This window comes from Lepisma saccharinum, chromosome 3 (assembly GCF_977018435.1).
Source record: "Lepisma saccharinum chromosome 3, izLepSacc3.1, whole genome shotgun sequence".
Lineage (NCBI taxonomy): Eukaryota > Metazoa > Arthropoda > Insecta > Zygentoma > Lepismatidae > Lepisma > Lepisma saccharinum.
The window spans coordinates 82,110,992-82,124,401 of record NC_139231.1 but is presented as its reverse complement, the minus strand read 5'-3'; the positions used below and the strand labels follow the sequence as shown (position 1 = coordinate 82,124,401).

Sequence of the window (13,410 nt, the reverse complement as noted above, 5' to 3'; positions counted from 1 at the left end):
CATTAATCTTAGCTATGTGTGTACACAAATACATTACTATTAAATGTGATAGTGTCCACATGGATGCAATCAATAAGATCTATATAAATAATTTGCAGAGTAAATTGTAGCACGTAATGTAACTGAAATGTAACACTTTAATGGTATAAAGAATGATGTGATAGTGTCCACATGGATGCAATCAATAACATCTATATAAATAATTTGCAGAGTAAATTGTAGCACGTAACCTAACTGAAATATAACACTTTAATGGTATAAAGAATGATGTGATAGTGTCCACATGGATGCAATCAATAAGATCTTTATAAATAATTTGCAGAGTAAATTGTAGCACGTAACCTAACTGAAATATAACACTTTAATGGTATAAAGAATGATGTGATAGTGTCCACATGGATGCAATCAATAAGATCTATATAAATAATTTGCAGAGTAAATTGTAGCACGTAACCTAACTGAAATATAACACTTTAATGGTATAAAGAATGATGTGATAGTGTCCACATGGATGCAATCAATAAGATCTTTATAAATAATTTGCAGAGTAAATTGTAGCACGTAACCTAACTGAAATATAACACTTTAATGGTATAAAGAATGATGTGATAGTGTCCACATGGATGCAATCAATAAGATCTATATAAATAATTTGCAGAGTAAATTGTAGCAAGTAATGTAACTGAAATATAACACTTTAATGGTATAAAGAATGCTGAAATTAATTTTAAAAAAACACCTTCATTGTAACACTGATGTTGAAGAATGAACAAAAACCATTAAAAATATTATCTTCAACAACTACACTTTTTAAAAACAGCCATTAACCTGTAAATAATTAGAACAACAAAATTACTACATAAAATATTGCTCAATCAGAAATAGTGCACAAGTTGAATTAAAATAAAACAAAATAAAAAAAGGGTTGTGAGACAAAGAAAAAGAATAATAATTTTTAACTTTTCAAAGATCTTAATCTAATTTCTTTCTTCCAATTCACTAGAAAAAACTAAAGTAAAAACATTGAGAACAAAAACAAACAATAAAACACAATACTTCTAAAGCATGTAAAATTTCCAGTTCATCTGTACAATTCAGGTCGTCCTCCAACTTTTTAAAACGTATTCCAACACTTTTCACACTAACCTCCGTTATTCCATACTAATCGCCTTCACACAAACTTGTTCACATTCTTCCTAGCAGAGAACTGGAGACAAATATCACAGTCTTGTTTAATTACTTTAAAAAATGTCTTAAGGTACTCCAGACCACACTAAAGTTATCAACTGGCAATAAGTTCTTTAGAAAGATAATGAGATCACTTGAAATGAACTTCAGAAACATAAACATATATGTATGATAAATCATGCTATTAAGAATTTATACGTGGTTGACAGGTGTAAACTTTTCCTTATGTTTCTCCATTCAAAATAAACTCTGTTAGATTAAAACACTGAAAGGAAAGATTATAAACATTCTACCACAAGAAAATGCAAGACAATGTTCACTGTCTTTGTGTAACCTACCACAATAACTTATCTCATTGCACATCTTACAATACAAACTTCTCACTGATTATTAATCCATGAAATCTTATACAGCACCATTGTACTTGTAGCAATATTTTTTAAAACCATAAGAAAACAAAATATTGAGGATCTTCCCTACCTGGGTATATTTACTAACTGTTCATCAACATCCACAAAAGTTGCTAATAGTTTAAAATGGAAGAAATTGCATTGAGCCTCTGTTGCCAGTATATTCCAGCCATTTTAAATATGTTGATTCAATTTTATGAAATGGTGAAGTTTGTTTAAAGCTTATATTTTTAATCTATATCAAGTTGCAATTTATCTTGAAGTATAATTACTATACTCCAGTGTTTTAATGTAACTTCAAAAAGAAACCACAAATGTGAACTTATTAAGCATAAGTATCTTGCATAAATGCTTTAGAAAATGTCCATTGCTAAAATTGTACAAGAAAGTTTGGGCAAAGAGAAAATAAGTTTTTCAGTTTCACATTCAACATTATATCATAAAAAATATGGATTTTAAACTGAAATTAATACATATGGTAACAACCAACTTAATTACATTAGCACCAAAGTATCACAGTACTTTTACATCAACATAATACAAAACACATTCTAGCCAAGTATTTGATTTTAGTTTTCTCCCTCTCTCTTGTTACTTGCCTGCGGTGTTTGCCTGGATTGCATTTTTCTGTTTTCTGGGTGCTGTTCTTCTTCTCTTCTTTTCTGGTTTTCCTTCTTCTTTCTCCTTTTTCAACTTTTCTTCTTTCTCTGAAAAAAAAATGTACAGGTGAAACCAACAAATCAAATGCATAACTTTTTGTAGTGTTTATACAATTAATTATTCAGTTTTGTTTACAGATACATTAGAGAAGCATTCTTTAGTGTGAGCTGCATTTACTTGCATTCCCTCCCCATCCCCTTCCTCATCTCACTCAATTTTACACTGATTAATGTGTTCCAAATCTAAAATTGACCAATACACGATAGTGTTGGTCCATGGAGGGGGATTAATGCTACTTATTGGAACAGTCTGCCCCTCAGAAAATGTGTAAAACATGATAAATAAATGCTCTTTTAGCTCAAATACGCAGTTTTTGTATGGCATTTAGGCATATACTTTGACTGGCCACTCAGAAAACATTTCTCTCTGTGACAGTATTTATTGTAAGATTTGCTATGAGATCAAGGTATATACAGGGTGAAGCAAAAGTCTGGCACCACCCATTTAATTTGAAAATGACTTGATGGAGAGTGATGAAATTTCGGATATGGGTCATTGGGGTGAGGGCACCCCAGATGGGGCTAGTGTGTATCACGGTCGCCATCTTGAAATTATATCCAGATTTTCAAATGGGAAGGGGGTCATGTAGCATATCATTTTACATGTGAGTTTTCTCAGAAATAAGAACATGCAGTTATTTTTCCCCTAACTTTATTTGGTGAGGATATTTTCACAGTTGAAGTTCACATTTGGCATCCTACAAGATGTGCTCTATGTGTCGCCTGTTCTGTGCTACACACAATGTAAGACATTTCAGCCAGTCCTCATGGACACGCAATAACACTGCAGGATCGACAGTCACATGCTTGTTGGATCCGGTGCTGGAGATGTCGGAGATCAGGGATTTAATCTTGATAAACTATGGCTTTAAGAAGATCCCAAAGGTAAAAGTCAAGGGACGTAAAGTCCGGAGAATGGGGTGGCCACTCAGTGGGCACTCTTCGACCAATCCAATGACTTGGGAGCTGTTCATCCAACTACTGCCTGACACATATCGTGAGGGGAACACTTCCTCCTGGAGAATATTCAAATATCTCTCCCCATTCAGATTGCCATGGATGAAGACAGGTCCCACAATTCCGGTGTTCCATATCCCACACCATACCATTACTTTTACTGCAACGACTAGTGTTGTATCTGCTAAGATTGATGATATCTTTGATGCTGCTTCTTGCTGCGATTCCTTCTAATCTTATCTAGCTTTCTTTTTGCAAGATATTTCAAAGCTTCAGGATCATGCACTCTGGAGTATGCAGTCAGGATTATCTGCCGCCATGTTGTTTAGCAACATCCAAGATACACAGAGCAGCATAATTGGAAACTTCATCCATAGACAGCCCTACGAGGATCTGTCCACGATGGGTTGGTATCTGACCAATAAAGATGATTCTCCTTATTTACCTTACCATTCACGAAGAATATGGCTTCATGGCTAAACAGAACAGAAAATGATATGCTGCATGATGTAATTCCAAGATGGTGGCTTTCAAGATGGCCACCATGATACACACTAGCCCCATCTGATGTGGTCCCACCCCAATTACCCATATCCGAAAATGGATCGCCCTCCGTTAAGTCGTTTTCAAATTAAAAGGGTGCCTCACCCTGTAGTTAATTTCACATAGGAGCTCATGCAGATGGCAAGAAAAATTCATGTTCATTAAAATCAACATTGTGAACAGTGTGCTGTTAAAGACAAGGAGCAAAGGGAGAAAGAAAGGAAAAATGGCGAAAAGGCAGAAGAATTAGAAAGGCTGATGAAGATAGATGACAAAAAGAATAGTATACAAGAGAAGGAAGCAAAACTGGAAAAGCAGAGACAGAAGAACAGACTGAGAAGAGGATGATTGCTCAAACGTTGCTTGAAAAACAAGACATGGTGGTAATCAACATGGCACAGTTCATACTAGAAGGATTGGAGAAAGCAACGCAAGAATACTAGTGAAGTGCAGAAAACTGCAGAGAAACAAAAGAGTTTAATGATAATTTTTTATGAGAAAAATACCGAAGACAGACTTTAAGTAAAGACAACATATATATTACATTTCAATATCTGCTACTGTATTTTTTTTTGCCTTACATAACTTTATAAGATAATGAAAACATTGTCCTATCACCATTAAAAAATGTGTGATGGCTGTCTATCGGGATGGTGGAGACAAGAAAATATTTAAAAAAAAAATGAAATCCTGGTATTGCTTTTAGGCTGACAATTTACTGATATTGTGTAAGTAAATACGTCAATATTTGGTTAGTTTTTTGTTATTTTGGTCAGCTAAATCAGTAATTTCGACCACTTGACTAGTTTGTACCCCTGTATGTGCTATTTTTGCCAAACCTTGCCTCAAAATAATTCAGTCCTACCTTGCTGCTCCTTCAAATATTCTTCATTGATCTTCATCCACAATGTGGCTTTGTACTGAGCTTCCTTCTCACTCATAATATACGAATTGATCTCATCATCATCAATCCCTTCAAGATCTAAGTTTCCATCTTCTATACCCAATTCTTCACATGCATCTTCAGTTTGTTCTGGATCTGATCTACTCTTCATGCATTCATCAAGCGACTCAACGAGTCCTAAACTGGCCATACTTGGACCTGGAAAAATCAGACAAAGGTGGAAAAATGCATTGTTGTGATCTGCAGTTCTTTGTGGAAATAAAATCTTATGCATTGGCTTACCCTGTTAGCATTAGCAGATTTAGCAGGAGCACAGGGTCACATGCTTCCCAAAAGCAAGAACTAAGTATTCTGAAAAGTGATGACATTGCTCTATCCCAACCAGCAATAAAAGAAGTTTGAGCAACATAAAATAGAATTCTTCCACATTGCCAAAGAAAAGGTTTAACCAAAAAGTTACCTTAATTTTACTGATATGCCTATAGAGTACTGATTCTATCTATGTATTTAAACCAGTGTAATGAACTTTTTACAAGGTGGCTACTCTAGGACCTGATAAAATTCAAGTATAATTCCCGGTTTTCAAGGCGAACTTTCCAAAAATTCGAGCAGATGTTTTCTCTATTTCAACCTTATGTATTACCACCTCCCAACATCCACACACAAATATCGTAATAATATAAAGGATGTACATGAACCTTGGACCAACATTGTTATTGTTATTGTTGTTGTTAGTAGTAGTAGTAGTAGTACTATCAAAGACGTTATTATCCTCGTAAATTATGCAAAAAAGGGGAGAAGTTGGTGCTAAAGCATTTGTGTTCGAACAAATGATTTGAATTATTTTCTCAACATGTTCAATTTCACATTAATAATTGAAAACAAGGACACAAACTATTGTTGAGACAGAAAATGCTTGATAAATGCATTCCAAATATATTTCTTTCTTACATTAACATGTATAACTTTTATGCACGATATATGTATCACATATACGCAACATGGTCACTAAATTGTGTATGTATTCAAAGTTTCTTTAATACATATTATATACAACATGTATTATTTTAATACATTATACAACCAATTCATCCATCTCACAATAAATCAACAGCAAAAATTAAATAAATTGTCTCTCAAATGTGCATGCTCCCTTTCCTCAAAACAATTGTTCATGCATGTAAAACAAAATCAATTAAGACAAGTCTTATTTCTCTGTTTGGTAATTTACAATACAATACTTTACAGAAAATGATTGATTGATTTGGCATTTTAAGTCCACTTTATGCACAGTAAGACTAATCGAGACTGGACCTACAGTTTAAAGTGGGATCTGAACCACTATGTGCCTCCACAGGGCATCAAACCCGGGACCCCTTGATTACAAGGCAACAACGCAACCACTGCACCACATATTACAGAAAACAACCATATGTTGCGACGCTTTGCTCCCAACAAATTTTTGGATCCAATTTTTTGCATGCTGAAATCAATATTGATTTAATAGGATGCAACTAATTTCACGGGACGCCAATGGATTCTCTCTTTTACAACTATTGTGCCTCCCCAATGGTGTAGTGGTAAGATTATCGCCTTATGATCAAGGGGTCCCAGGTTCAATACCCAGTGGAGGCACATGGCGCAATGGTTCAGCCCACTTTAAACTGTAGGTACAGACCCGATTAGCCTTTCTGTGCATAAAGTGGACTTAAAACCACAAATCAATCAATCAATTTTACAACTTTTTTCATTTAGATCATTCGACGCTCAGGGCCGATACCTGCTGCCCCCTAGCTATGGTTATGAACTTGATAAGAGTAATAAAATTAGGAATTGCAAGCAAAGCGAGCAAGAACATTTTACAAAAGTATTTTTATTTGTATAAAATGTGAAGTTGTGGGTGGTAATTGCCCCCTGCAGGTTCACTTGGCTTTCAATGTTTGCCCCCCTTGTGCCCCTAGTACTCATTTCAGTCCAAGGTTGGGGAGGTAATGCCCCCCCCCCCTGTGGTTACGCCACTGTTTACAATTTCACATAATCAGACTCAAAATACATCTACAAACACAAGTCACAGATGTTATGAGATGTACTAATCTACAAAAAACTGTTAATTGTCAAACTCAAATTTACGTCATCAAGATATCTTGCAATATAATCTTTCACCTGTCCGATTGTTCTGGAAAGGACAGTAACACAGTAAACGGACTGAGAGAATTGTTTTATTTTTCACACAGCTTTCGTTGCCTTCCTAGATAAAAATGAAAGCTTAACTTTGAAAAACTTGCCTCAGGGGCACTTATAAATACATGTATAATTTGAATAGGATTTGGATTAATAAAAGTTGTAATTTTTCACGTTTACGGAGAAAAAATCAAGTAAAATTCACACATAATTCCCGGAGCCAATAATTCATGCATAATTCCTGGAATTCAAGGAATTCTTGGTGAGTAGCCTCCCTGTATTATGTTTCAATATTCATAGCAAAAAAGAAATTAGATTTGTGGAATCAAGTTGCAGATCATATATGGGTCATTCATTCCATGCCATTTCGACCAACCCATGTTTCTTCACCATTTTAAAAAATGTTAATAACACTCCAAGCATTTTAAAGATATTGAGGTGGTTCATGATTTTTGACTCACCCTGTATCTACATATAATACATATAATAGTCTCATATTTAATACAGATTTTTAATAAGTTTATGTTTGAAATGTATTTATAGCTATCTTTTGTCTTGCAATTTCTTCATTTTTTAGTTCCACACGTGCATTATTTATTATGGTCAAGGGTTTTTTTTTGGTATATTTAATCTTAAATATTTTTCTTATTCGGAAAAACAACTTCATCAAATTTTAATATTATGTTGAGCCTGAAGAGTTCTCACTGTGATGCAAATTTCAGATTTTCCTCTATCCCCCATTTGGGGATACAGAGCGACAAACTTTTGACTTTTTCAAAATTTTCAATTTTTGGGAGCTTACAGACAAAAAAGGGGGCCAGACACCTCTTATATGTAACAGTTTTCAGACTTACCCGGCACACTAAACGTAAGAAATATGGTTCAGGTTATTTTGTGCCACAAAGGTGAGAAATTGTGAATAAAAATCTATTGGATTTTTTGTACAGTGTGTTTCAAAAGTAGTGCAAGCCAAACTTTGCTTTCTGAAAATCTTCAATTGATGGTTTATTTATGCGAGATAAGAAGGCCAGCATTGAAACACATAGGTGGCCACAATTTACATCCTCGAAACCCTGGATACGCTCGTCACTATAATAGAGATTAGGAGTATTGAGATAACTAACTAAACCTAATGGAGGTATGCCACCAAAAGAATAAAAAACAAAAGCTATGTTACCTTTTTGTAATAACAGATCCAGTGTGCACCTTGATTTTTAAACTATCCAAATTGACTACACCACACTCTTTTTTTATATGGTCCCTTAATAGATAGAGAATCTGACATGAAAACACCTCTGAAGTGTTTAATTCCCAGCAATTCAATTAAATTTTCAATATCAAAGTTGGAGTGTTTTATATATATATATATATATATATATATATATATATATATATATATTCTCAAAGCATTAATACCCTTGCCTTTTTTCTCCATTGCCAAATTATGATGTTTTTGCTCTTCTAGTTCAGCTTTGTTCTTCTTTGCGTCAATAACTGTTTTTGCTATAGCAGCACTACCCCCTGCTAGACTCCCCATAGCTCCCAGAGCTGCTAAAATAGCTGGAATACTAAATATGAAACCACCAGTGTGTTTCTTTTTTATGGAACTCTGCAATCTTCTCAACTGAGGTGTACTAAGAGTTAATTTCATTCCATGACCCTTACTCAAACAAGAATTTTTCTTCTCATGTTGTTTTTTGGTGAGGAGACTGTCTAAGGATCCTAGATATTTTAGACCTGAATAAGATACTTGGTATACAATACCTTTAGGTCTCATAATGATAGGTATTTATATAAATATTTAGGATTATAGTCCCCACCCTAATTTTTGTTTTGTATTCATGACAATGGTTGTACCTAATGCTGCTATTTTTTCACCTAATGAAGCATCTTTGCTGATTAGTCTTCCAAATGCTGCTTGCTCCAATTTTTGATCTGCCTCATGACGAGCACTAAGATCATTGTAAGTATTGTAGGCAATGTCATGGTCTTTACAAGATGTATCCAAAGGATTAATTCCTCTGTCTCCTTTCTCCAGTCTCTGTTCTAGTTTAGTCCCTGGACCACAGTATTGGTAACCAGGTAAGTGCATTTCGAAAGGAAGTTTGTTAATAATGTCATTAACTAAACCCTGACCCTTCCAGAATTTAGGAGGTAGAGTATTAATAATTTTAATTAAGTATCCTATGCCTTTACTGTCATTTACAATAAAATTGGCTAGTTTAGCACTAATCATATCTACAATATCTATTTTTTCATTATGGAAATTATTGTTGCCAGCATTTTCTTCTCCTGCTATGACCAACAATCTATCTATGAGTTTTCTTACATCATCACTTACATTTTCCAGTGTGCTTCCACTGATAACGCGAATACGCCTCTCCAATTGTGATCTCATTCACCGTTGTCTGTTACAAGTGGTTGCATCATCGAAGGCATTGTGTGGTACCTCAGGATGTTCTACAGTGCATTCCTCGTGGGTAGTGTGCATTCCTGTACTTACTTCGCAGTGGCAAATTATTGAATGTGAACTAATAATGCCTTTCACGAACAAAGAAGCATTTGATAAGCTCATGGTGTTGGGTGAGTGCCAACGAAATAGTTCTGCTGCTGCTCGTGTGTATGCTGCAAGGTATCCCGATCGGGAACATCGTTCAAAACATGTTTTTTGCACCCTTGCCGATCGTGTACACAGAAGGGGCAATGTTCAGCCTTCTAGCAGTCACAAACATGAACGCATTGCTCGGCCTGTTCGAGATGAGAGGTCTGCTGGTGTACTTGCAGCCTTCCACTCAATCCTCACATGAGTATCAGGCAAGTTGCTCGTGATTCTGGTGTCAGCGCAAGTACAGTGAGAAGGATTTTAAAGGATCACAGATTTCATCCGTACCACATGTCCTTGCATCAAGAGTTACACGGAACTGATTTTCAAAGCAGGCTAGACTTTTGCATGTGGTCTCAAGCTCAAGTGAATGCAAATGTTCGATTCTTTGATGAAATGTTGTGGTCTGACAAGACTACATTTAAAAGTGATGGTCAGGTAAATCGGGACAACATGCATTACTGGGCTGCCCGAAAACCCATGGTGGATGCAAGAGGTTGATCATCAACGTAGATGGTCTGTGAATGTGTGGTGTGGAATCATCCATGGACGAATAATTGGACCTCATTTTTTTCACGGGTGTTGTGTACCGCACATTTCTTCAAGAACAATTGCCCAGTCTTCTCGAAGACGTCCCCTTACACATCAGAACACACATGTGGCTACAACAAGATGGCTGCCCAGCACATTTTGAGCTGACAGCGAGGAATCAGGTGAGTGCAATGTTTCGTGGTTGCTGGGTAGGTAGAGGTGGGCCTGTGCCCTGGCCTCCTACGTCACCAGACTTAACATGTTTAGATTATTACATCTGGGGACAACTGAAAGAAATAGTTTACCAAGATCGCCCTACAACAAGGGATGACATGATCGAGTGCATAGTTGCTGCATGTAGGCAGATTAGTGAGGCAGAAGTTATTGCAGCACAGAATGATTTCAGTGTCCGTGAGCAGAAATGCATTGAGACCGAGGGAAGACATTTCGAACATCTACTGTAAGTTGGTAAATGTGCATCACACTGGGTGCTTTACCTATTCTTCTCGTTTTCGTTGTTCATTGGTTTCTGATTACTCTTCCATTTTTCTTATCATCATTTCAGTTAGGCCTATTTCTCTTGTCAAACAAGGGTTTGGCAATCAATTGTGAGAAAAGGACCTTTTTCGTTGGCGAAGCAGCCATTAAACACGCCAACGAATTCCTTATTGTGTGTGACAGTAAACCATTCGTTGCCAGTACTAAGCCTGGAGAAAGTGTGAAGGGTGGTCAAAGTTGCAGCTCAAACAAAGCTTACAGTAGTACAGTGTTTCAAGAGCAGACCCATTACCATAATTGTTTGTACAGGATCTTATGTACTCTGTCCAGAGTTTGTGTTTTGCTATTTACGTACGTAATTTCTCACTTAGGAACACCAATTTCAGGGGTCGGAATTGTTTTGGTCGCCATTTTGAAACCAGTCAGTGGATTACAAAATCATGTTCACATCCTTTTCACGTTTTCTGTGACCTTTAAAACAAGGTATTACTCGACCCCCCCTTGCCATTTGAAATTTTTGAGTTCTTCCCTAACTTTAGACCCACCTTTTTGGGTCATGCGGTTTCATCCTTTTTTAGTCCCGGAGTCATCATGTGGTATATCGTTGGAAAGCTTGCATCCTGCACTTTCCAAAACTGTTATGGTGCTGAACTTATCTTAATTGTTAAGCTCCGTATACTCGATTTGGCTCACCTTCCATTTTTTGCAAAAACATTTTCTACACGGAAAATGGTAGGTGGTATAGACAAATGTTTCATATGACAATCGTATTTTTCCCTGCCTTTCCGAATCTCCATTCCAAACATACCCTTCCCATTTGAAAATCGCACGAACGGGGCACATGCCCCCAACTAAAACTACAAAGGGTGGATTTTGGGCTGTTGCAAATACTTTCTATGGATTCTTTGGGCCCAACTTAGTGGTGAATTTTTTGTTTCACTTGATACGATCTCCCGTTCAAGAAAAATGTAGTGTCTGGGTCACTCTGAAACACCCTGTATAATAACTTGTGGCAAATAAGGATGAAAAAATAGGATGTATCAAAAGTAGTATCTATTTTTTTTATTGGTAACCAAGTAGTCAGTTTATTTAAATCTAAAAAATTATTTTTAGTAATAACAAATATGATAGCTTAGAGGTTTATATCATATTTAAGAAATTATTTTGAGTAGAATAAATATGATAGCACATATTTACAAAGGTATAGATGATACATAGATGTGAAGAATGAGAGTCACAGAACAATTTTAGTTGTTCAATTTACTAGACTAGACTAGTCTCTCACATAGGATGCCTCAAAAGTTTTTTTCTTAATATTAGTAACCAAAATAATATTTAAGAAACTATCTTAGGTATAAGCAAAGCAGGGTGTTTTAAAAATAACTAGTAATCAAGTAGTCAGTAGTTTTCATATCTAAAAAACTACCTTGGCACCATTCTCAAACACGACTAACCACCTGTTTGGAGCATAAGTTAAGCACAGTTGGGAGCTGAGAAGACTGCGAATGCGGGGTGAGGTTCGGGGTGAACGGGGAGGAAGTGTGGGGAGAGGAGCTTCGACTTTGTGTTCAATTTTTCTGTGTTGCCAGACATGCAGAAGTCCCTGTAGGAAAGGGTGAGAATCTTATAATGGAATCTGGACTTACAGTGTGAGGTGCAGTCTGGAGTTCGGAAAAGTTTGGAACCATTCGTGAACCTCCACGGATGACGTCAGCCACGGAACATCTCATAGACCAGCAACGGCATAGGAATTCACACTTCTTCCGTGTTTTCGGAAATAAATTTGTTTTAAAAATCGAATGAATGTTCTGGCGTGTGTGTATAAGTAAATGTATATGTACAGAGCAGACTATATCTAGTAAACTGGGTCCCTGAAGGTTAACTATCAATAGAATTAACATGCAATGAAAAGCCGGCTCAGGGGTTGAGCAAAGGTTTATTCAGAATTTTTTATTTGAGGGGTGTAAGTTTGTGTTATGTGTGTGAAAAGGTATACTTAGAGCCAAAATGACTATAAATTTGTCCAGGAAAGAAGCATTAATAAGATGCTAGGAAATACACAAAAAGCATGCACACACCCTTACTTTCTAAGTCAAGTTGGAAGCAGATTGCTTTGATTTGTGAATTTTTACTCCATTATTAGTATTGCTTTCACTTGTTACTATGTAATATGTTGCATTCATTTGAAATGCACTTTCGTACCATGCCTTTTTTTTTTATTTATGCCGCTGCCACCCTGAAAGGAAGACGAGCTGTTTGCACATGGCGACAACAGGCAGGTCAGTTTCGCATTCCTCAGCCTCGCAGTCTTCTCAGCTCCCAACTGTACACTCTCACCAATCAACAGGGTGTCACTTGACGTTGAGAGTAGAATATTCCCAAGATAGATATTCAAGAATGTTAATCACCCTAGTACGAGGGTTTAGAATTCGTAGAATGGTTAGGCAATTTGCTACACCTAGAAATTAGCTAAATCCACCAGAAGATATGAAAATATAGCTTAATTTTGGCCAAAATAGACCATAGTATCAATTGGCCTTGGACAAGGTTCTTGCCAGAAACAACTAACTAGTAGTACTGTTGCAGGTTCGATTTCTAGTGTGCACATGTCATGTGCGATGAGTCATTTTTTAAATTGTAGTCAGCTTACAATTGATATGTTATTCATTATAATTTGGGCTGTATTAAATAATTTAGGCCAGTGATTCATAAACACATCCCCAACACCTTCACAACAGTTTCTCATTCTTTTCCCATGCAACCCAAAATTTTCCATAAAGGCACAATTTATTGTCGTTTCAGCGCTTAATTTATTTGTATATCCCTACTATAAAACATCATACTCCCACATAAGAACATTCTGGACAAGCCCCCCAT

The 13,410-nt window shown here is 36.2% G+C and overlaps 1 protein-coding gene across 3 annotated transcripts in view; it reads right to left on the bottom strand.

The window, feature by feature from the left end:
• Brf (Brf RNA polymerase III subunit) overlaps nucleotides 1-13,410 on the bottom strand; it is a 193,685-nt gene that overhangs the window by 21,233 nt on the left and 159,042 nt on the right. For all 3 annotated transcript variants that reach the window (XM_083118907.1, XM_083118909.1, XM_083118908.1), the window contains exons 11-12: nucleotides 4,683-4,919; nucleotides 2,198-2,305 (exon numbers count right to left, since the gene is read on the bottom strand). In XM_083118907.1, the coding sequence (XP_082975033.1) occupies nucleotides 2,198-2,305; nucleotides 4,683-4,919 (345 nt within the window). The remainder of the gene's footprint in view (nucleotides 1-2,197; nucleotides 2,306-4,682; nucleotides 4,920-13,410) is intronic.